General features: G+C 56.3%; 1 protein-coding gene across 3 annotated transcripts; it reads right to left on the bottom strand.

Annotated features, from left to right (window-relative positions):
• Positions 1-1,379: 1,379 nt before the first annotated feature.
• Positions 1,380-23,381, bottom strand: CCDC102A (coiled-coil domain containing 102A). Of its 3 annotated transcripts, XM_070388373.1 has the most exons (10): positions 22,861-23,229; positions 19,654-19,791; positions 14,653-15,414; positions 11,648-11,871; positions 9,871-9,979; positions 7,739-7,855; positions 7,225-7,434; positions 5,445-5,615; positions 4,388-4,491; positions 1,380-2,008 (listed from the first exon to the last, which is right to left on the bottom strand). In XM_070388373.1, the coding sequence occupies exons 3-10, from the start codon at positions 15,253-15,255 to the stop codon at positions 1,879-1,881; spliced, it is 1,668 nt and encodes a 555-aa protein (XP_070244474.1). In that variant the 5' UTR covers positions 15,256-15,414; positions 19,654-19,791; positions 22,861-23,229; the 3' UTR covers positions 1,380-1,878. The 3 variants fall into 3 exon arrangements, with proteins under 3 accessions (XP_070244474.1, XP_070244475.1, XP_070244473.1); XM_070388374.1 differs by lacking the exons at positions 19,654-19,791; positions 22,861-23,229 and adding an exon at positions 23,361-23,381; XM_070388372.1 differs by lacking the exon at positions 19,654-19,791.
• Between the last annotated feature and the right edge of the window lie 107 nt (positions 23,382-23,488).

Raw genomic sequence — 23,488 nt, 5'->3', positions numbered from 1 at the left:
CTTCCTGTTTGGGAGAGAAAACAGCAAGACCCCCCGCAGGAAATGTTCCTCTTCCCCCAGAGCCTTTTTTCTTTTCTGCTGGCTCTGGCTTGTGGGGAAAGGCCCATGTGGGGTTTCTCCCACTCCTCTCTCTCCCCCTTGGAGCCCAGGAGGGGACCTGGGGCATGACAGCAAACCCCACCTTGCCAGCATGGTCAGTTCAGTCTTGGCAACAGGGGACCTATTTATTATCCCCTGCGGGGCTCCTGGGCCTGCTTGGCGCCTCCTATCAGCCCCCAGGGCCTGTGGCAGCTGTGGGTCCTAGCACCATAGCCCCAAGGGTCCTCTAGACTGGGCCACAAGAGAGAAGTCCTTAACTGCAGCTGCCCACCCCAAGGCAGGGAGCCCCCCAACCTTGATCAATTGAATTTAACTTCTCTCGGGAGTTGGTGATGGACAGGGAGGCCTGGCGTGCTGCGATTCATGGGGTCACAAAGAGTCGGACACAACTGAGTGACTGAACTGGGTGCCAGGCCCTTGCTCTGAGCCCAGCCTCTCCGTGCTCACCTCTGAACACAGGGAACTCGCCTTGGCCTGTGGGCTAGGACAGTTCTGAGAGTGCCTGCTCCTGCAGAAAGCAGGCCCTGGTGCTAAGAGTTCATGTCAAACTCTCATCAAGGGCAGGTGACTCAAAACGCCCCCTCAACTTGCGAAGATTCAATAACGTATGCTACCATGCTTTGAATAACCTTTCCTACCAGATTCAATATACACTGGCTGGTTATAGAAGGTGTAGGAATTAAAAATCAAAAGATAAAATCTATAATGTCACTACCTAGAGCAGGGCTAGGAGAATGACGAAAGGGTTACAGGTGTGTTCATACCCAGCTCTGGGTAAATGCCCACCAGTCAGTTGCCTGAATGTCATCCCTTACGGCTGAACCCAGCTGGCAAATCCCTTCTCTCCAGGGCATACCTTCAAGTATTTCGATTATAATTCACCTTTACTGAGCTCCAGGTGAACTCATCTAATTCTCCTGATGACTCTATGAGACAGTTTACAGATGGAGAAACTGAGGCTCAGAGAGGACAAGTAACTTCCCCAAGGTTGCACAACCAGTAAGGGCCAGAGCAGATACCTGAATTCATCTGGAGTCAGAACTGAAGTCTCCTGCAGATTAAACATGCACCATCCCTTCTCGTTCCCCTCACAGGAGCTGGATTCCAGACCATTCATCAGTTCCACTGTTCATTCATTCATTCTTTCTCACATTCATTCATTAAGTCACTCAAGTGACTGCATATCAATATTCCCGAGCTCAGGTTTGGTGCCGGGGCAGGCTGATCCTGTCTGTCCCCCACATGCGTGCCTGCATCTGCCACACACTCAGGACTCCACCTGAGAACATGAACTCCATTTATTACAAAAGACTGGGTTATCACATTGTACTATGAACAGTCACAGCCCCTGCCAGACCTCCAAGGTCCAGAGAGGCAGCCTGGATGGAGGCCCCTAACAGCTCTCCTTTGACACCCCCTCCCCCAGCAAGAAAGTCCTGGGTGGGTGGGGGCACCTGACTGGGCCTTGGAGTGGTCCTGTGTCTATAAAACCAAATAAGTCCAAAGACCCCAGGCATATATACTAATATATATATGACATATATATATATATATATAAAAATATATATATAAAAAGCGTAGGCCACGGCTTCCCTTCCATGGAGTGTCAGTAAGGCGGGACCATCAATGCCCACCGTGGGAGAGAAGGAAGTTGTCTGTGGCAGGGACTGGGGTCTGCTCCCAGAGTCAGCACGGACAGCTGCATCAGTTCGAGTGGCTGGGCAGCCTGGGCACCCAGGGTTGGGGGGTGGCGCCCAGTCCTGCCTAGCCCTGGCAGGTCTAAGCCACCTGGATCTGCAGGTCCTCGTCCTCGTCCAGGTCGCTGGCTCCGTCCCCTGCCTCCTCGGCACCAAAGCGAGCACTGCGGATCTTCCCAAAGAGGGGGGCATTCTGCTGCTGTCGGCGGAGCCTGTGGGGTGGGGTGACAGGCGGGTCAGAGACGAGCCTGATCCACTGGTGCTGACAGCAGCTAAGCCTCCCCTAGCGCTTCCTGCTGCCAGGCACCAGACTGGGCCTTCCACAAACATTACCTCGTCTCACTTCATCCTTCCAGAAGCCCCCGAAGTGAGGGAGGTGCTCCTGTCACTCCCATTTTACAGACAGGGAAACTGAGGCACTAAGTCCCACAGACGACAGCGAGCAGGGGCTGGGCTCTGAACTGGATGGCTGGCTCTGGAGTAGGGTGGGGTGGGGGGCACAGCTTGAAGAGGTGAGGCAGCCGGCTCAAGGTAACGCGGCTGGGATTTAAACCCAAGCCAGGCTCCAAAGCCCACAGGAAGAGAGTCCAGGGGTGGGGGTTCTGAGTCCCCTACATCCCTAATGTCAGTGAGAAAGCCCTCCATCCTTGTTCTTCCCCACATTAAAATTCCTAAAGCCAAAATTTACGAGGCAGACTTCTCTAAGAAGAGCCAGTGGAGGAAATGCCCATCCCCCCTCCTCCCTGGCTCCCCGCGCCCACCCCCAGCGGAGTAGCCGCCTGGCTGCATCTTACTGGAAGGCATGAATTATTAACACGGTGGGGAGGGGCGCGGGCAGGGGCCTCCATTACTGCCTGGTGATTTAGTGAGCTGTCCCTGGAACATTAAAGCACAAAAAGTTGGGGAATAAGATGAGGCAGCGGTCCTGGGCAGCCCCGCCCTCCTCATGGAAGCACTTGAGAGCCTGGGCAGAGCCAGCCTGCCTGCCCATTTCGGGAGTTTATGGCTCCCAAAGAATGTGGCCAAAACTGCGGGAAGGCCCTGAGGCTAGGCGGGTATGAGGGGTATGTGCTTGTGAGGGGTATGTGCTGGAGTGGCGGGGCAGAGGGAGGCGGGGAGGGGTGTCGAGTGGGCAGAGCTGGCCAGACACTGAGCTTGACTTGCACGCACGACACTTCATAGGCAACATCCCAAGCATCTGGGGAAACTGAGCCTTGGCTCCCCAGGTCACACAGCTATCAGGTCTGGCTCCACAGTCTGTGCTCTTAGCCACAGACACTCAGCACATATCTAACAGTACATGTTCTGCAAATAAGGGCTCAGGTGGCAGACGGCCAGGGAGGCAATCTGACCTGACCACCCACCACCTGTGTGGTGGTGAAAGGCCTTAACCCTCTTGTGCCTTAGTTTCCTTGTTTGCCGGCCCCCTGGGGGGAGAAAAAAATTTTCCTTCCTGTCTCTCCTAGGAGCGTGGTTCTTAAAGCACAATGTTGTTGATCAATCGCTAAGTCGTTTCCGACTCTTTGCGACCCCATGGGCTGCAGCACGCCAGTTTTCCTTGTCCTTCACTCTCTCCTGGAGTTTGCTCAAACTCATGTCCATTGAGTTGGTGATGCTATCCAACCATGGCACAATATCTGACCCCGATACTAAAGCTCCGCTACTATTTAGCATTTATCATGGGCCTGGTCCTTTTATAAGCACAAATCAGCTTATTTAATTCCCACAATCAAGAAGTAATAAAAACTGTTATCAATCTCATTTTACAGATGAGGAAACTCTGGGAAAAAAAAAAAAAAGAGGTTAAGTAAGTGGCCCAAAATAACACAGCTACTTAGTGCAGAGCCAGAGTTCCCACCACCCAGGCAGTCTTGGCAGCAGAGACTGGGTGCTGTCTATTCCATGAAATAAGAGGATGGAAGTAAGGGCCTGGCCTGGCACAGGAAATCAGTCTCAAGTGGGAGCTTGTGAAATGGGGTGGGGCCTGGACTAGATGTTCTCTGACATACCCCAGCTCTAAGGGGAGTCTGGGGGAGAGAGCCACTCTTGGGGTGTTGGGATGGGGTGGGAGGCAGAGCATGCTGGGTGGGCCCCCAGACCTCCTGGTCCTCCCTCACTGAGGCAGATGGGTCCTGTCTGCAGCTGAGGGGTCTGGGCTGCCATCAGGGCTGGGATCCCACAGATCCCAGCTGGTCCAGAGTCACCCCAGCCTGAGGACCTTGCAGGCTGCTTGTCCTTCTCATCAGAGACTGCCCAGATCCACCCGCCCTCCCTGCTGCCCCGTGTTGGGCCTGACTTCTTTGGCTGCTCCCTCTATATCCGCTGACTGCAGGACACAACTCCCAGGCTCCCAGCTGGTCTTACTTCCTGCACTCCCTTCCCTGGTTTCCGAGCCCTGGCCCTTCCTGCTTGGAGGGGACAGGATTCTGGCCCCAGGACGTCCGGATCTCTTCCTTCCCTGTCTTCCCCTCTAGGCCCATTCGGCTGGAGCCCTGACCCCGACCCTGGGCCTCCCTGGGCTGGAAGCACCCTTGCCTGTTTGTGCACCCCGGCCGGGAGTCCTCACCCCTGGGGCGGCACGCTGGGCCCACCTGGACTGCACGTGTTCCAGCTGCACTTGCAGGTTCTCGCTCTGTTCCGTCTGCTCGTCCAGCGACCGCTGCAGCTTCCGCGCCTGGTTATGGGCCTCGTCCAACTGTGGGGGTGAACGGAGCCAAGAGCATAGGAGTTACCTTGGGTTGGGCCAACCTGCCCTGCCGTCTGCTGAGGACCAGCCACTCCTGCCGTTCCTCTGTGAGGACGATCCTCCTGGAGAGCAATCCCTGTCTCTCCTTTGAGGCCTAGACTGAGGCCCAGCTCCTCCAGTAGAACATCCCTTTTTTGCCTCTTCTTGCCTGTTGCCTCTCCCTTCCAAATCCACCCACACTCCAATGCCCCAAGCTACTGATCCATCCATCAACTCACCTACCCATATATTCCCATGAATCTGTTCACCTGACCATTCATCCATGGAAATATCCATCTGCCTATGGAGACACCCACCGACCCACTCACCAGCCATTGATCTATTCAGCCACCCGTTCATACAACTTTTGTGTCCTTCCACTCTTCCAAACCCGTCTTCCCATCTACCCATCCTTCTGCCTTCTTTCCTTCGGTCCATTCACTCTTCCACCCACTGAAAGTCAGCTGTCTGTCCACCTTTCCACTACCCACTCAGTCATCCATCTTTCCACATATCCATTCATCCACCCATCTATCTACCTACCCCTTCATCCATTCATCCAACCACCCATCAGACATCTGTTGTTACATCTCATCCATCTCTCCTCTCTCCCAACCATCTGTCCATCTATCCCCTCATCCATCTGTTCATCCATCCATGGTGTTATCCTGTCCCTTTAACCAACTCCACATCCACCCACTCATTCATTCATTAATCTACTCAACCACTCATCTACGTTATCTGTCCATTTCTCTTCCCATCTTCCTACCCACACACCACCTGTCACCCACCCACTCTCTCCTGAGTGCCTCCCGAGAGTCAGGCTTGTACCAGGCACGGGGGACCCAGCACGGAGTGACACAGGAGGGCCCTGCAGCTCCACCCCCACCGACCCCAGCTGAGGTCTGCAGGCTGGTGCTCACCTCGTCCTCAGCCTGGGCCAGCTCCTTCTTGAGCTCTTCCACTCGCAGCCGCAGCTTCTTCACCTCAGCCTCGTGCTGCTCCACCCGCCGGTTGGCATGGGCCAGCTCCGCCACCTTCTCCTGGAACTGCTTCTTCAGCTTGCCGTGCACGTGCTTCAGGTCGGCCAGCTCCTGCAGGAGAGCGGAGACGGAGGAGGGCTCATGCCGGGAAGTCCACGAGGTCAGGTGGTTCTGGGGGTACTGGGGTCCCTTCTCCCTGGAACCTCTCTGAAATGCCAACACTAGAGTCGGGTGAGGAGCTGGAGGCTAGAGGTGCCATCTAGTGAGGTGAGAAAGCCTGGGGTTGATGAGGGGAGAGGTGGGTGGAATTGCTGGCTCCATTCTGGACGGGGAACTCTGGGGTGCCTGCTGGAGATGACATGAGGTGTGCAGTAGGCTACTTGAGCTGAGTCTCATTTTCTGGGGAGGGATAAAGTCAGGACTCTTTGATGTATCAAAATGGCATTAAAGCTCTGGGTCAGCTGAAGAGTGCATTTCGGAAGCAAAGAGATCTGATGCCAGAATGGCTGGGAAGAAGATGAGCAGCCAGGAGAGGAGCTGTCCACACCTGAGCTCTGGGAGCTCTCTGAGCCCTCAGTCTTCACATTTGTGAAATGGCCTCTTGAATCCATTCTTTGTTCCATGTCCACCAACCTCAGCCTGGTCCTGGCCTCCATCATCTCCCGCTGCCCCCAGGAATGGCCCAGACTCCCCATCCACTTGCCTTCTCATCCGTCTTCCACCCCGCAGCCAGTGAGCGCTCAGAGCCACAACTTGCTCTCACCTACCTCTCACTTTTCAAAGGTGACTCAGGCCTCCTGCCTCACCTACCACATCCCTCTTGCCTGCTCCCCTCCAGCCACAGCAGCCTCCCTTGTTCCTCCAAAGCTCCAGGTCCCTGTCACCATGGGACATTCATTCACATTATTTTCCAAATTTCCTCCTGGAGTCAGTCCACTGCCAGTCAACATCTACTCTCCCTGGAGACCTGGGCTTAAACGTCACTGCCTCAGAAAAGCCTCCCAGGACCTGGGCCTCAGCCAGGTCCCCGGGCATCCCCTCTTCTCTCTCCCGGCCACGGCCACGGAGCTGTGTGACCAGCATAGGTGTGTGACGGAGGGAGCAACGTCTATATCTCCCTCAGCTATCAGCTCCACGAGGGGAGGCCACGTCCCTCCTGTCTGTTCACGGCTGTGTCCCCACCACCTAGAACAAGGCCTACACACAGCTGGAGCTCAATAAACATTTGTTGGACCGATAAAAGGGCTGTTGAAAGGATTAAGTGATGTTGTTGTGTTTAGTTGCTCAGTTGTCTCTGACTCTTTGTGATCCCATGGACTGTACCCTGCCAGGCTCCTCTGTCCATGGGATTTCCCAGGCAAGAATACTGGAGTGGGTTGCCATTTCCTTCTCCAGGGGATATTCCTGACCCAAGGATCAAACCTGCATCTCCTGCTTGGCAGGTGGATTCTTTACCACTACGTCACCAAGTATTCTCCATAGCACGGGCAAAAAGCACCAGCAGGGAGCCTGGCCCACAGTGGTGCCCCACAAACCCAGCCATGATGGTGGTATCACTGAGCCTGGCCCACAGCGGGTGCCCAGGAGGAGCCGCTGCCAGGCAATCACCTCCTCCGTCTGTAGTCGTTACTTCAAGGGTCCCTGGCCCCCTGCAGTCTGGAGCTGGACGCCCAGGAGGTGGTCTGCCCCGGCCCTGGCTGCGGCCCCCTCACTACGCCACCTTGTTCTTCTCAAAGAGCGCAGCCTGGCTTGCCCGCAGGTCGCAGTCCAGCGCGCTGGCCGTCTGCCGCCGACGCCGGGCCAGCGCCTCCTCCAGGTCCCCGACTTGCGCCCGCAGCTTCTTGTTCTCCCGCTCAAGGCCCAGTTTCTCCGTCTCCAGCCGCTCCCGGCGACCCCACTCGGCAGCGTTCTCCGCCTGCAGCCGCTCCATCTGCAACAGGGCAGGACCGCGGGAGGGGTCCACAGGGAGGGGCACAGCACGGCCTGAGCGGGAGGTTCCCCCTCCCCACCTCCTCCGGCAGTTGTTTTGGCTCCAGGAAGCAAGTCCAGCTGCAGCAGCTATAATTAACCCGGGCTTATTTCACAGCGCACGGGGTGTGAGCAAGAGAGGCCCACCCCTTGCAGACTGGAGCACCCAGGGCTGTGGCTGGTTCCTGTCCTCCTGTGAGTGAATGACTGATGGAGGCAGGGCCCCCCGGGCGTCCCCAGACCCAGGGCCCTGCCGGTGGTCTCACCTCGCCCCTCAGCTCCGCCATCTTCCTGTCCATGCTGGAACGCGCACCCAGCTCATCCTCCAGGTCTTCGGACATGCGGCCCAGCTCGTCCTGGTGGGCCTCCTTCAGTATGCTGAGCTGTGTGATACAGCACAGGCTGGTTAGGTGAGGACCACTAGCTCCAGGGAGGGGTGGGCGCTGGTGCCGGAGGGCTCAGCAAGGAGTCTCATGTGGTGCCCAAATGGCCACGGGGTATCCAGAACAGACCCTGAATCTGAACGCATCTGCCTCCTCCGACATCTCTCACCTTCTCCCTGATTATCATCCAGCCTCCCAGTGTCCATTCTTGGGTGCCCCCTCCTGCCCCCTGACCTTCTCTTATAAACCCATTTTTCGCAACAGTAGCCCTTTTTTCTTAATCTTAAAAAAAAGATAAACCCAGGGGAATTCCCTGGTGGTGCAGTGGTTAGGACTCTGAGCTTCCACTTCAGGGGGCACAGGTTCCATCCCTGGTTGGGGAACTAAGATCCTATAAGTAAGCCACTCTGTGCGGCCAAAAAATAAACTGATTAATTAAAAAAAGATACAGCCAATCATATCCCCAACCCCAGGTTCCCTAAGAACCAACCTGTCCCTATGGTCCCACAAAGCCATCTCCCATCAACCGCATCGCCCACTCTCCTCCCCAGAGGTCCCTGAGCCTCCTCTCTAGTCCTCAAATGCACAAGTTCCTGTCCATTGCAGGCTTCACACTGGCGGTTCCCTCTGCTCGCTGCCCTCTTTCAGAGGTATCTTGAAGGGCTGACTTTTCTCACTCTCAGGTCTTGGCCTAAATGCCCTCTCCTCAGGGAGGCCTCTCCTGTCCTCCCTGCCTAGAAGGGGTGCTTCTCCATCCCCCTACCTCCCCAAGAATGTGAGCACAGGAGACAGCATGTCTGTCTGTCCGCCTTCGTATCTGTGTATGGCCTGGGCACCCTCAGTGAACACTGGCTGAACACACCCAGGGGATCTGCCTGTGGGTGGGGGGCTGGTCACATCAGAATTGCCTGGGGTGATCTAAAATAGTACAGAGTCCCTGTTGTAGAGCAGGGAAAATTGTCAGAGGAATGCTCTTTGCAATGGCATGAATGAACCTTAAATATGCAATGTTGATGGGAAAAAAAACCCAGATACTAATGAGAATCTTTATAGTTAAGTATCTGTAAAACTGCACAGTTGGATCCCACATTTCTTCAAATGATTACACAATTTGAAAAGATTAAAAAAACAGATTCCTGGACCTAAGCCCCAAAGATGCTGACTCAGGAGAGTGAGGGCAGGGTCTGGGAAGCTTTATTTTAGGAGATTCCTTAAAGAGATTCTACTTAAAGACCAATCTTCCAGGGCAGTTTCAGGCTCTGGGGTCTGTGAGCCACCCACCTTTTGGAAAAGCAGGGTGGCTGCGCCCTCTGGTGGCCATCAGGGTGAGCACAGGGAAGCAGTAAGGGAAGCCCAGCCTGACCCCAGCATGCAGGAGTTCCCAAACTGCAGGGCTGGAATTTCCTCTCTGCCAGCTAGAGTCTCAGTTTCCTCATCTGTAAGATGGGGACACCAAATGTGTTTCCTTGACTGCTGTGAGGCTCTAGCAAGATCTCATACCATGTGCCCAATGAACATCCAGACTCCTCTTTGTCTTGGTCTACAAGGCCAGTGGGATCCCCTTACAATCTCATCTCTCACTGACTACCCTCCAGCCACACTGGCCTCTATTTCTTGAACACACTAGGCTTGTCTGGACTCAGGACTTTTGCATTTCCTGTGCCCTCTGCCAGGAACTCTGCCCCCTGCCTCTTCTCAACAGTGGCTTCTTCTAATCACTTTAGGTCTTGCCTTGTGTAACCTTCTTAGAGAGACCTTTCTATGACCCACCACCTCATCTCTCTAATTGTGTTTTGAATTTCACAGTTTCTGAATTTATCTACCTGGTTACTGTTGGCCTTCTCCCCACAACCCCTCCTCCACCTCCTGCCCCAGTCCACAGATCACCACATGGCATAGGGCTGGGGCTTGACAGTGAATGACTGAATTCCCCTCTTTCTCCCCTTCCCACTGCTGAAATTCAATGACACAGTACTGCTTCCTCCAGGAAGCCCACCCTGGTCTCTGACACTCACTTGCTTGAGCATCTCCTGCTTGGTCTTGCTCAGTTCCTCGTACTTGATCTTCCACTGGCTGAGCTCTCCCTCCAGCTTCTCGATGTTCCTGCTCAGTGCCATTTTATCCCTGGGGAGGGGAGACGTGGGGGTGAGCCCACTGGGGCCCTCTGCTGAGTCCTCCTGCATAGTCCTCCAGTCCCTTCCAAGTCTAAGACCAAGGTGTCGTGAGAGGTAATCTGTTCTATGCCGCTTCCCTGGCTTCTGGTGGTTTGCTGCGTGCTCCAGGCCTTAGCACCCCACTCTGTGGCAGGCAACCTGGGTGTGCGATCTCCTGGAGCTCCACCCTCCACACAACTGTGGGAGTCCAGCCCCTGCTGTGGGGAGTGACTGGTTCTCCAGGGCACCAGGCCCTGGGCTCATCCATCAAATAATACCTCCACTGCCCTCTATCTGTTTTATGCTGACTTGGTGTGAACACACAGCTTGCAGTCAGAAAAGCTGGAAAACACTTTCCAGTGACTCTCTGAAGGAGGAGTCCCTTCCTGTCACCATCACTGGGTGGGAGTCCCATAAACCGCTCTCACGCCCCTCACCCTTCACTCTGCCCTGAATGTGCAGGAGGCGCCGTGGGTATTTGGCCCTATGTAGTGTTTCATGACCAACCCCCACACCATGCTGGCCTCCCATTCTGAGTTTAGTATCACTTTACATTTCAGTTAGTACAACAGGTTGATTTTTGTTCACTGGGCTTAAACAGAAATGCAGCATCTCAGTTCTGGAGGCTTCAAGTCCAAGACCAAGGTGTTGGTTCCACGCGAGGGTGGTGAGAGGACATCTGTCCTATACCTCTTCCCTGGCTTCTGGTGGCAATAGCTGGTGCTCCTTGGCTTGCAGGAGCATGGCCATGATCTCTGCTTCTACCTTCACAGGGGCACTGTGTTGATTTTTAAAAGATTTCTGTGTGTAGTTATCTTATACCATCTTTGTGTTTAATTTCTGGATGGAAAAGGGGGTGTTACTAAATATTCAACATAATCAGGCAAAAATGACCAATCAAGGTCACTGGTGACCTCCAAGTCCTAAATCCACTGGTCAGTGCTCAGTCCTCTTCCGACTTTACCAGCTGACTGCTCCCTCATCCATGAAACGGTTCCTCCTGCTTCCTCTTCCCCCTCACTGGCTCCCTCCTCCTGTATCCTTTGCTGCCTCCTTCTTCCTCTGATTCTATAGCTGGTTGGCTCCAGGGCCCCATCCTTTGACCTCTGGCCTATCCACTCTCACCCGAGCTCATGGTTTTCAGCATCATCTATTCGCTGATGACTCCTGAATTTCTACCTCCAGCCCAGACCTGTCTCATGAACTCTATAGACTCATTCACATCCCCAAATGCCTTTCTGCTGAATCAAGCTCAAAATGTCCAAAACCAAATTCCCAGCCTCCACCCCTCAGTCCCCTTATCCCTCCTTCCCTGCTTTGATTTTCGCCCACGGCACTCTCCCTGCACGATGGCAGGGATTGCTGGTCTCATGGATAACTGTATCCCCACCGAGCACAGTGCCTGACCCAGATCCTTGACACATATTAGTTGAATTAATTTTAAAAAGCCCTCATATTGGGTCCTTGGGTACCGTACCACTGTTTTCAAGTCCCAAGAATCGATGGGACTCAAAGGGGAAGCCCCATTCCCTTTCATTGAGTCTCACCTCTGTGACATGGATTTTCATTCTGTGATTCCGAGGAGGCCCTGGTACAGCCTGGCCCGCCCCCTAGCCCCTGCCTGCCTCCCGGGACTCACTCTCGTTCCTTGAGCAGCACCTTCTGGGACTCATCCAGCCGTAGCCGCAGGGCGGTCAGCTTGGAGGCATCCTCCTCGACGGTGGTGTCCTCCCAGGGCAGGCGGCCGCGCTCCTGGCGGCCCGAGCTGCCCCGTGGGGCCCCGGCCCCCGCGCTGCGCACCTCCCAGCAGCCCTCTGGCTCCTCTGGTCTGTTCTTCAGCAGGCTCTCCATCAGCTCGAGCTCCTATGGGGACCCAGGCAGAGGCTGGACTAATGATCGCTGAGTCCTCACCCTCTTGACCTTCATCATGGCCTCTCCCAGGTCCAGGGCCTGGCATTAGCTTGGTGGGTAATCGTGGGCAAGTCACACAGTCCTCTGGACCCCCGTTTCCTCTTCTGCTGCCTGTCTCTCCACCCCTGGAGAGGGAGGGCCACACCCTCCCCCTTCGCTACTTAGAAATGCACAGAGTCAGCCACTCAGATTCCCTGAATCCTGGAAGATTCCCCAGAAGAGGTGGTAAGTTCTCTGCTGCTGGAAGTATGCAAATATTTGGTGGGACACTGATGAATGCAGAAGCAGGGATTCCTACAAGGAATAAGGACGAGATTCCCTCAAAAGGGATTCCTGCTCAAAGATCCCACTTTTCAGTGGGATCACCTGAAACATAAGTGACATGGTAAAAGATGCATGGACTTCCTTGGTGGCTCAGTGGTAAAGAATTTGCCTGCCAGTGCAGGAGACTCAGGTTCAATCTCTGGATTGGGAAGATCCCCTGGAAAAGGCAATGGCAACCCACTCCAGTATTTTTGCTTAGGAAATCCCACGGACAAGGAGCCTGGCGGGCTACAGTTCATGGGGTCACAAAAGAGTCAGACACCACTGAACGACTAAACCACAATAATAAAAGATGCACAGGAAGGCGGCCTCTGAGAGCAGAACCAGCTCCCAGACAGAAAGCAGTAAGGGTTGATTAACACAACCCTGAGCCCTCTTCCTCCCTGTCAGGCTCCTCTTCCCCTCTGCCCTTGTCTGCCCCCTGGCCTGCCTCTGACCACAGATCCAAGATGCCCGTGGCCTCTGTCCCAGCCTGGCTTCTCCCACAGTCATTCCAGATGAGTTTGGGCTGGTCCCTTCCTCGACTGACCTTCAGTTTCCCTATCAAGACTAGGACAATGGGCCTGAGGAGTGAAATTCTACTCCTCTTTTATCTCAGACTGTCTGGGTGGGGGCCTCTGAGGCCATCTGGTCCAAAGCTCCAATTCCCAACTGAGGAACCAGGGAGGGAAGAAGGGAATTGCTGGAGGGTCACAGAGCACAGACATGACTGGGCTGGAAAACAAACTCAGGCTGCATCCTCCGAGCTCTTGACGTGGTACCTGCTACCTCCTGGGGTGACTCATAACCGAACACAGAGAGGACAGGAACAGTGTCCGAGGCTGGCTGATATACAGAGGCTCATTCTCTGCCCCAAAGAAGAGCAAGGAATGTCACCTGCACCAGTCAGGCCCCGGCGAAGGGGGCTGCAGCCACCAGGAGGCAGCAGTGCCCACTCTAGCCCACAGGCAGGAGAGGAGAGAGGGCAGCTAAGAATCTTAGGAGCTGGCCTGACTGGGGATGGAGCTGGGAGCAACCTGAGCCTGGACTCTGTCCCTAGACAGCCTTCAGGTGAGTCTTGCTTGTTCAGAGGAGGCTGCCCTCCGTACATATCATTAATGTTCCAGATGGCCTAATTATTATCACCATGGGCTGAGAAGTTCATCTGGGGTCAACTCCCAGCGACTCCAGTCACCAGCTGGGAGCCACTGGTAATTAACCTCTCAGCACCTCAGTGTTTTCATTTGTAAAGCCAGTATTTCCTGGGTTGCCCTGAGAATTAACTAGATAGTGTGTATGCAGAGCCTAGCATTTTGTAAGGGTGCCCATGGAAAGACGGAGGCTTTTCCCAGATTTACCAAGCACTCTCAGCCTCTCGCTATTTGCACAGAATTTCCATCACCTGTAATGCATTCCTGCACTTTTCACCATCAATTCCTCCTGCTGCTGCTACTGCTGCTAAGTCGCTTCAGTTGTGTCCGACTCTGTGCCACCCCAGAGACGGCAGCCCACCAGGTTCCCGTCCCTGGGATTCTCCAGGCAAGAACACTGGAGTGGGTTGCCATTTCCTTCTCCAATGCATGAAAGTGGAAAGTGAAAGTGAAGTCGCTCAGTCGTGTCCGACTCTTTGCGACCCCATAGACTGCAGCCTACCAGGCTCCTCCATCCATGGGATTTTCCAGGCAAGAGTACTGGAGTGGGGTGCCATCGCCTTCTCCTCAATTCCTCCTATCTCAGCTTAAATGGGACCGCTTCTAGAAAAGCTTCGGTGAAGCTCCCTCCTCAGAGCCTGGCTCAGGTACCTCCTTCTGTGCTCACATTGTCCTGACACTCCCTACCCCCAATCCCTCAGCTTTGATAAGACACCTGTTAAAATGTTTACTCCTTTCTCTAAATTGAATAAATGAAGGGATTCAGCTCTGCGACTAATGGATGTCTTTGAGGTAAGTTCTTACAACTTGCTCCTGCTCAGAGAGGATGATTTGTTGGTTTTGTTGATTACTGAGGGTCGGACACGACTGAGCGACTTCACTTTCCCTTTTCACTTTCATGCATTGGAGAAGGAAATGGCAACCCACTCCAGTGTTCTTGCCTGGAGAATCCCAGGGCCGGGGAGCCTGGTGGGCTGCCGTCTCTGGGGTCGCACAGAGTCGGACACGACTGAAGTGACTTAGCAGCAGCAGCAGGTATGGGAGCGGCGGGACCACCATAATCAGGGACACTCTGCCCTTGGGGTCTGTGGGAGGACGGTAACCTGGGGCCCTGCAGGGCAGAGCCTGAATCCCAGAAGGTGTGATACCTACCCAAGTGCCAGGCCCTTTCCCTTTCTGAGCCCTACAGCCACCGCTCCCGCCCGGGTCAATCAGCCCCTCCCACTTCCGGACCCCAGCGCGAAGGCTCCGCCCAGAAGCCCCGCCCCTCGCCGCGCACCTGGCTGCCCTGCGGTCTCTCGCATCCGGATCCCACGTCGCGCACCGGCACCGGCTCCTGTTCCCTTTCCGGCTCCGTCTCGGGCCCATCGGGCGTCCTGTCCACGCCTCCCCGGGCGCCCCGCAGCCGCGCCAGCTCGCGGCCCCGCGCCTCGCTCTCGCCCTGCGCTTCTTGGCGCTCGCGCCGAGCCCCCGCCAGCTCCTTGGTGAGCGCGTCGAGGCGCTGGCGCAGCTGACGCACCTCCTCGCGCGCGCGGTTGCGCTCGGCGCGCACCTTGCTCCACTTCTCGCGCCAATTGGCGGTGCAGTCCGACCACCAGCGCATGGTCTTCTCCATCTGCGCCGCCCGCGCGCGCGCCTCCTCCAGCTCCCGCAGCCGCAGCTCCTCGCGGCTCTCCCAGTCCCCGTCGGCCAGCAGTGCAGGCGTGGGCGGCAGCGGCAGCGCAGGTGGCGGCCCTGGCGAGGGCGTGCCGCTGGGAGGCGTGGGCGGAAGCGAGTCGGCCGGCCCCATGCGCTCGGGCGACGGGCTGCCCAGGATGGTCAGGAGGCTGCCCTTGGACAGCTGCGGGGACTCGGCCAGCCGTGGGCTCGGCCCGTGGCTCATGGCGTGGCCGTGGGGGCGGGCAGGCTCGTGGGTGTTGGGCTGGAAGTCCCGAACTCAGAGGAAGCGCGGGGGACGCGTAGCAGATGCGAAACCACTGTGCATGATGGCCACTGCTACTGGCTGCTCTCCGGGCTATGGGGAGGGGTCGCTCCCTCCGACCTGTGGGAGAACACAACCATTATTTGGAGGTGGCCACCAACCGCCCATATCCTTAAGCTCAGCCATGGGAAGCGAAGGGAACAGCTCGCCCGGTAGAAGGAACAGCATGGGCAAAGGTGGAAGGAGTGCAACTGGTCGCCTCCAGGAGCCCCAGTGAGGCTGGAATGGTGAGCCAGGGCCTGCAGCCGCTTCCTCACGGGCCTCCAGATAACCCCCTTGAGTCGCTTCACCCTGGAGCAGCCACGGATGATCTGAAACCTTGATCTGCTGTCCCTGACCTTCAGGTCCCATCTCACACATTGAATGGCTTATACCGCTCTCCACCCGGAATGCTATGTGCTTCCATGCTGGCCCTGCTGCCAGGAGTCCCTCCCAGCCTCTTCCTGCGCTGGGCTGACTCTTCCCATCCTTAAAACTTACCTGAAATAGCATCTTCTCCAAGAGGTTTTCCAGGACCCCTTCAGGCCAGGTGGTCAGCCCCTGCCCAGGTCTCCACCAGCCAGCCTCGCTGTACTATTTTTCTGTGTCCCTGTGAGCACCCCATCTTCACCCCAGGCTATGAGTTTGCTGAGGGCAGGGGATGGCTGGCTGTTGGTCTTTGTCCCAGCACATGATGACAATAATAATGACATTTATGGAGGGCCAACTACAGGCCATGCCTATGTAAGCTATCCTCTCAACAGACTCAAGGGCAACTATAGACATTTACTGAAGAGGAAAGGGAGACTCAGCAAAAGTAAGCCCTGGAGTTGATCCAGATACACCAACCAGAAGTCCAAACACTGGCGTGGGTTTGGTGAATACGTGCATGTGCTGGTGGTATGATGGAAGTAAACTGGGGTCTAGATAGGGGTGCAGTGTGGTGAGGTGTCTCCCCATGCCAACCACTGAGCTCTGCTGTTCGTTGGCCACATCCCTTTTAAAATAAGTGAGACACATGCCCGCTCTGTCCCCAGTCTGCCACATTCTGCCTCAGAGTGGCTTCATGCTGACCACCAACAGCTCCTTGGGCTATCTCATACTTCCTTCCCCATTCAGCTGGGCCTGGCCCTCAGAGCCTCACTGCAGCCCCTGAGACCTGCCCTGATCGCTATTCCTTCCTTTTCTGGGTGACGCATCAGGGCACTGCTGGTGGGACTCTCAGCATCCTGGAAGAGTGTCCCAATACTGTCTGGCTGTGTCCCTTCATCACCCTTTTCCAGCCTCTAAGCCCCCCACTCGGCAGCACATCTAATGTCACAGTTTGTGGTAAAAAGAGGAGCTATCAGGCTGGCACTCCCTCCTTGTCCTGCCTTTAGCCCCACAGCTACCTCCTCTCTGCCATGAAGAGGATGGGGGGCTCTCCCACCTTGGGTCAAAGGCCCCCCCATCCAGCTTCTCCCACCCCAACCAGTGATCCCCCTCCAAGGAGCCTGCTCCCTGCTGAAGTCTCTCCTGGCACTTTCACCTCCCTTCTCTGTCTCTTCCCTTTCCAGGCCAATCCAGAGTGGGCCATGCTTGCTGTCTCCCCACTGTGCACCTCCCTCGCCCTCTCTCATCAAGCCTTACCAGCCTGGCCTCCACCCCCCTGCCCTACCCTCTGGGCATGTCTCAGCTCTCGCAGGTATGCCCTCTCTAGCTCTGGGCACCTTCCAGCCCTGCTTTCTTGCATCACTCCTTCCCAGGATGTTCTCCGGGTTTTCCTCCTCTTCTCCAGTGGTCCCCCATTAGCTTCTCGGGTTGGCAACCTGGGCTCATCCCTGCAGTGCTGGCGTGACCCCAGTCCTGGCCGCCTTCTTCTTCCTGGCTGCCCCTGCCTGAGCCATCTCTCCATGTCCGCAGTAACCTCCAGTCTCTCTCCCAGCCTGGGCTGCTCTCCAGAACCACTCACATGTCCCTCAGACAACTCAGACTCAGCTTGGTCAAATGGGACTCCCTGTCTCCATTCCCCCCACAACTGGAGCCTCCTTCTGGATGCCCTCTCCGGGAGAAGAGTGCTTCTTTACTTCTTCACACTGTGGGGAATATCCTGGAATTGGCTTTCTCTCCACCTCCAAGTCCAGTCAGTCTGTCTGCCACCCATCACGGGGATCCTCCTACCTTCTTCATCCTCAACCACTAACCTGTCAGGCCACCACCATCATTTCCCACTGGGGAGACTGCAGCCACTCCTTGTCCCATCCCCCTGTCCCCTTTTGCCTCCTTCAAATCCATCCTCAAGAGCAGCAGCCAGAGTGAGTTTTTAAAAACACAAACCAGATCGTGCCACTGGCCACCACCTTTGCCATTACCAGTAGCTGCGACCCCTCCCCTCTCTACAGTCAATTCCAAACTCACTCTCTCAAAGGCTCCAACACTAAAAACTCATCGATTCCCTGACTTGTTCACTGTCCCCACTGCCCACCCTGTTCCTTCTCTCCTTGCTACACCCACCCAAATGCCCTCAGTGTTCCAGCTACCTCACTGTTCTTGTCTCTCCAGGCAGTGCCGCCTCTGGTTGCTTCCACTGCTCTGCCTGCTCTTGCCTTCACCCGTATAACCAGGCATCACAGGTTTTCCACCACTGTGGACCAGTGTTCATTTAAATTCATGACTATTACAGTCAGAGTTCCTTAGCACGGCTCAGTGATCCTACTACTGGACTGGCCAAAAAGTTTATTTCAGTTTTTTCCCCTAAGATGTTATGGAAAAACCAGAATGAAACTTTTGGCCATTCAAATGTATTTCTCCAGTGCGTTTGCCCTTAGTTTATTGTCTGTCTTCCTTCACCAGGCACCAGCTCTAGTCCCTGCTCTGTCATCAACCTCATCTAAACCACTGCCCCATACTGGGCCTGTTTCTCCCCTGGTAGAACTGGAGTGAGGGGTGAGGGAGGCCAGTGCTTCTAGAGCAAGAAGTCCTTCAGATTCACCTGGACATTTGCTTAAAATGCAGTTCCTGGACCTCACTCCTCAGAGAATCATGTTCAGTAGGTGTGGGACCGGAGATTTGCATTTTAACCATCCAACTGTGGGATATTTTGAGTAAGTGGTGATGCCGTGTCACCACCCATAGTTCCGTATGTACAAACATGTCTATCTCAACCCCAGTAACACCTGCACAGACTAGGTTACGCCCCCAGACACAGCCCTCTGGGCTTAGGTTCCAGTTCCCTGTACACCCGACTCCCCAAGGGATCCCTGGAAGGCTGAGTACCCACTGTGACTCTGTCTTTCCACCTGTGCAATGAGGTGACTGGCCTAGATCCCACGTGCATTCACAGACATGCGCACACCCAGACACACAAGCAACCCCATACATGTAAATATAGATAAAGACGTGGGCAGGCAGACACATACACGGAGGTGGCCCCATAGGCACACACAAGAACTATATATATGTTCAGAGAGATGCTTCCTTGTAGATAGAGTCACAGACACACCTGAAGACATACATATGCCCACACGGATACACATAGAGACACGCAAAGATACATACTCATCCCTGAGACAGACAAATGCACACACACACATATACACACACACGAACACATATACGGACACTCGCAGCCCTCCTCTCCCCAGTTTCCTGGCCGAGCTCCACATGGAGAAGCTCTTGGAAAAGAAAAACAATGTGAGAGCCTGCGGGGGAGGGGAAGGAGGCAGGAAATCTGAGTGCCAGCCCGGTGGCCTCGCCAGAGGCCAGAGCTGTGCTGGGAATGGGGGTTCGAGAGGTGGGGGTCCCTGGGGCCAGGCCCCTGTCTGCTGGGCCCTTCCTGCAGCCCCTAAACCGAGAGGGCGGCAGGGAGGGGGCTGCTGCCACATCCTCTCTGCCTCTGGGAGCTGCCAGGGCTGAATGGGGCTTGGCGGGGAGGGGTGGCCTGCTCCTTCCAGGAATCCCAAGCCTGTCGTGCAGGGCCAGGGCAGGCGCCACCCAGGCCCCTAATGGCTTCCAGGCACCCACGCTCAAGGGAGGGGGTGGGGAGGAGTGGGGGTCAGAGGGGCTCTGGACGGGCCTCCTGCCTTTCTTCCTACAGGCCCAGGTCCCCTGAAGGGTGTGTGTGCACACATGTATAAATGGATGGGGGTTGGGGGGGGTCCCAAGGTTAGTCTTCTGGAGAAGCCCACCCCTGGACACACCAGGAACCCTGCGTACACACTCAAGGGCAGCTTGTCTCTGCCTAGCAATGCTTCCCCCTCACCCCTACCCCCACCCCACTGACATAACACAGCCTTAGGGGCAGACACACACACATCAAGCCCTGGTAACGTACACACTCACCAAGAGAGACGCCACATGGAGGTTCAGCTGGCAGTTGTAGACTGGCTCCCACTGCCTACCCCGCCTGCCCTTCGTCACCAGGATCAGCGTCTTCCTCCCCTGGGATGTGAGTATGTGTGCGGGGTGGCCTCCTGATTCCTGCAGGGTGTCACCACTCCCTATGGAGCAGGTGGAGGAGGGACCAGCCTCCACAGGCCCAGAAAGTCCTTCCCACTCACCCTCCCCTCTCCTGTGCCCACCCCCCACCCCCAGCACCAGCCAGACGGGTCTATTCCTGCTCAAACCCTCAGGATCTCTGCTCAGCCTGATCCCCTACTTGGGATGCCCCGCTCAGACTCCGAAACCCCACCCAGCCTTCAGGCTCAATTCCACAACCTCCCTCCCGGAAATGCCTTGGTCTCCCCAGCCCCACTCTGCCAGGGGAGTATATCCCCACAACCTTCCAGAACCAGACCTGGCCAGCTGCCCTCTCTCCTCTTGCAGTTCAGGCCTCCCCAACCCAGGCAGGACACTTGTGCCACCCGGAGCCACTAGCACAGGCCCTGCACACAGGATGTGCTCAAAGTTGGCTGGCGGGGTGGAGAGCAGAAAGCAGAACCATGGCTTCACATCCCCTTAACTGGGTAGCAGAGCCACCTGGGAAGGCTTCCCATGTGGCACTAGTGGTAAAGAACCCACCTGCCAATGCAGGAGATATAAAAGATGTGAGTTTGATCTCTGGGTTGGGAAGATCCCCTGGAGGAGGGCATGGCAACCCACTCCAGTATTCATGCCTGGAGTATCCCATGGACAGAGGAGCATGGTGGGCTTTGTACGGCCCATAGGGTTGCAAAGAGTAGGACACTACTGAAGTGACTTAGCAAGCATGCACAGGTCCACATGGGACTCAAGAGCTCCTGAACCCCAGCCCCACAGTCATCCTCACTGCTCCAGGCAGCTGCTGGCCAGAACAGAAGAATGTTTTGACTGGATGTTTGCCTCAGGCAAGGCCTTCATCAGCCTCGTCTAGACAAAGTGACCGGTGGCCCTTGCTTCTAGTGGACCTGTTTGTAATGTTCTTTCTCCTTTCTCTAGCAGTACCTCCTACACATCCTTTAGGACATACCTCTGGGTAATGATCCCCTGGGTAGCCTTCCCCAACCTCATACAAAGAGTATGTTAGTGCTCCCAAAATGGCACCTCCTTGTTCTTCAGCAGTGGCCACACTGAGAAACCACAAGGGCATCCTGGACTCACTGGCTGTCAGCACAGGGCCCAGCATACAGCAAATGCTGCACTAATGCTTCCCAGGCTGATGGGTAGAAGATGGACAGCTAGGGGTTCTCTGTAATCGGGGAGGGTTGCACCATTCTAAGGATCAGGAGTCACTTTAGGGTCAGGCTCTGAGACAGGTAGGTGTCAAAGCCTGTAGCCAAGGTCAAAGTCAGAGGTCATCTCATGGCCAGGTCAAGGATCAGGCCTCTTACCTGAAGGAGTCTAACTGACTCGCAGGGGGACAAGTTTATTTTGTCCTTACAGTGTTTTGATGGCTCATACCTAGTAAGAAGAGTAAGCAGTGCTGAGGCCTAGATGGGGCCCAGCTTAGGGGGCTGGGGTGGGTGTGGGGTGGGATGGGATGGCCCAACTCCTCCTCCAGCTCAGAAACCCTCTATAACTTCCCAGAACCTTTCAGGTGGGGCTGTGGGGCTGGCCTGTGGCCACAGGCCTGGCTGTGGGCAGGGAGCAGAGCCCAGCAGGAAACCACAGAGGACAGCCTGATTGGATAAGTGCAGGGCCCAAGGCTGGTCAGCCCACAAACTGTGGGCGCTTGTCCCTCTGACCTGTCACCCGTGCTCCCATCACTGGACCTCCAGGAGAGGACAGGGAGGCAAGCTGAGCCTGCAGGCTGAACCTGAGCCCTGGTGGGTAGGCACCCCTAATCAGTTCCCAGGTAACTCCATCTCAGACAGAGAAGCCAAAGATATCCTGGACCACTAATCAGAACTCCTTTTTTACAAATGGGCCACCTGAGATCCAGAGGTACAGCTATTGGTCCACATCAAGGATCAGCAGCAAAACTGGGTGTGTGTTGGCAGGTGGGGGGGTGGGGTCGCTGGATTGCTGGGATTGGATGCCTCCCCTCCTGGGTCATGATTACCTGAGGGGCAAGGTGCCCCTGGGACCACCTACACTATGGGGTCCTCAGTCATCAGGCCAAGCACAGCTGGGAGAGGATGGGAGGTTTTCATGGGGTGGACCCCAGCCCCGGGGTTCTGAGCAACTCCTTGAACTATACACTCTAGTACAGCGGACGTCTCAGGAGCCCCAATTGTACCTCTGTGATGCTGTTTGATACCTGCAAGGCCACGCCCTCTCTGATGCTGTTTTCTTACTTGTAAGATGGAGAGAGGCACTAACAAGATACCTAAAAGCTTTGTCTAAACAGTGGGCAGAATCTGTGCCGACACGAAGTAATCCTACCTCCCCAACAGCCCTATATAATCCACACTTAAGACAGAGAAACTGAAGCCCCGGTGGGGAAGGAGGCTTGCAGGATATCACCAGTTCTCACAATCGTAATAGTGGGACAACGGAGGCCCACTCCCTTCTCATGACACTAAGCCGTCGCTCCACCTGTCCCAACTCCTTCCAGAAATTCCCTTTCTGGCCTCCCACGACCAAGAGTCGCCTAAATCCTCACTTCCTCTCCCCTTCCCCAGCACTTCGGCGGCGGGATGAGGGAGGAGGGTCTCCCGGCCCAGCGAGACGCGGTCCCGCCCACCCCGCCGCGCGGCCCCCCATTGGCAGCCACCAGGGGCGTCGTGCTCCGATTGGCCCGCGCCGCCCGTCCGTCCCGCATTCGCCATGGTGACCACGTTGGGTCCCCCGGGAGAGGTCCAAATTCCGCCCCCGCCCGCTGCCACCGCCCCCCTGGGGTCTGGCCCCCGCCCGCAGCTTTTCAAGGGCGGCCCTGCCCTCCCCCCTCCCCCAACTCCCGAAGCCCCATCACTCCTGAGGCTGGGGCTCCGGAGGTAGGGGAGCCCGCGGAGGGGGCTAGGAAGTTCTGCTTGGAGTTTGGGGGTTGCTGCGGACGCGGGAGTCCCCGCTGCTCCTCTTCCAGCACGCCCTCCAACTTAACCCCTTCCCTCCCGCTGAAGGTTCGCGGCCTGGAGGGAGTTCCCGGGACGCGGTGGCTTTCGGCCCCCTGCACTACCAACCCCCGCTCACCTCGGCCGGCGACCAGCGGGCTCCGGACGTCCGATCCGCCGCGGCTGGGCGGAGCGGGCACGGGGCTTGCTGCGGCCGCCGCCGGGAGGGCCGAGGGAGGGCCGCGGAGTCTCCTCCTCCCTCCCGGGGGGAGGGGAGAGAAAGGAATCGGCGAGGCGGGGGCGGTGGGGCCCGGGCGGGTTGCGGCCCCACTCTGACCCTGGCCCGCAGAGTTGGTTGGGTGGGAGACCCGCGCCTAACTTTGGGGAGAGGGGCGCGGGCCGAGTTGGCGGGATCGCCACCGAACGGGCCGGACACCGACGGAGGCCCCACCCCGCCGTCGGGCCTAGAGGAGGGGGAAGGAAGGCCGGGTCTGGGGGCCCCGCGGGGTCGGCTTTCCCGCCTCAAGTTTCCCGGAGCGGCAATGACGTACTAGGCGCCCAGCAGCAGAAGAGGGCACAGCCTGTCCCCGGCTCAGCACGTGCAGCTGTATACCAAGCTTGTATGCTTTTGTTACCTACATTCTTCCTAGTGCTAGCTCTGCCACCGAGTGGATGCGGAGCAGCAAGTCCCTGCACCTCATCGGGCCTCAGTTTCCCCTTTGTACAGCAGAAGGATGGACCATAGTAGCCTCGCGCATGTTGAGAAG

This window comes from Bos mutus, chromosome 18 (assembly GCF_027580195.1).
Source record: "Bos mutus isolate GX-2022 chromosome 18, NWIPB_WYAK_1.1, whole genome shotgun sequence".
Classification (NCBI taxonomy): domain Eukaryota; kingdom Metazoa; phylum Chordata; class Mammalia; order Artiodactyla; family Bovidae; genus Bos; species Bos mutus.
Note: the sequence above shows the minus strand (reverse complement) of the source record. Positions and strands in the feature narration are given on the sequence as shown.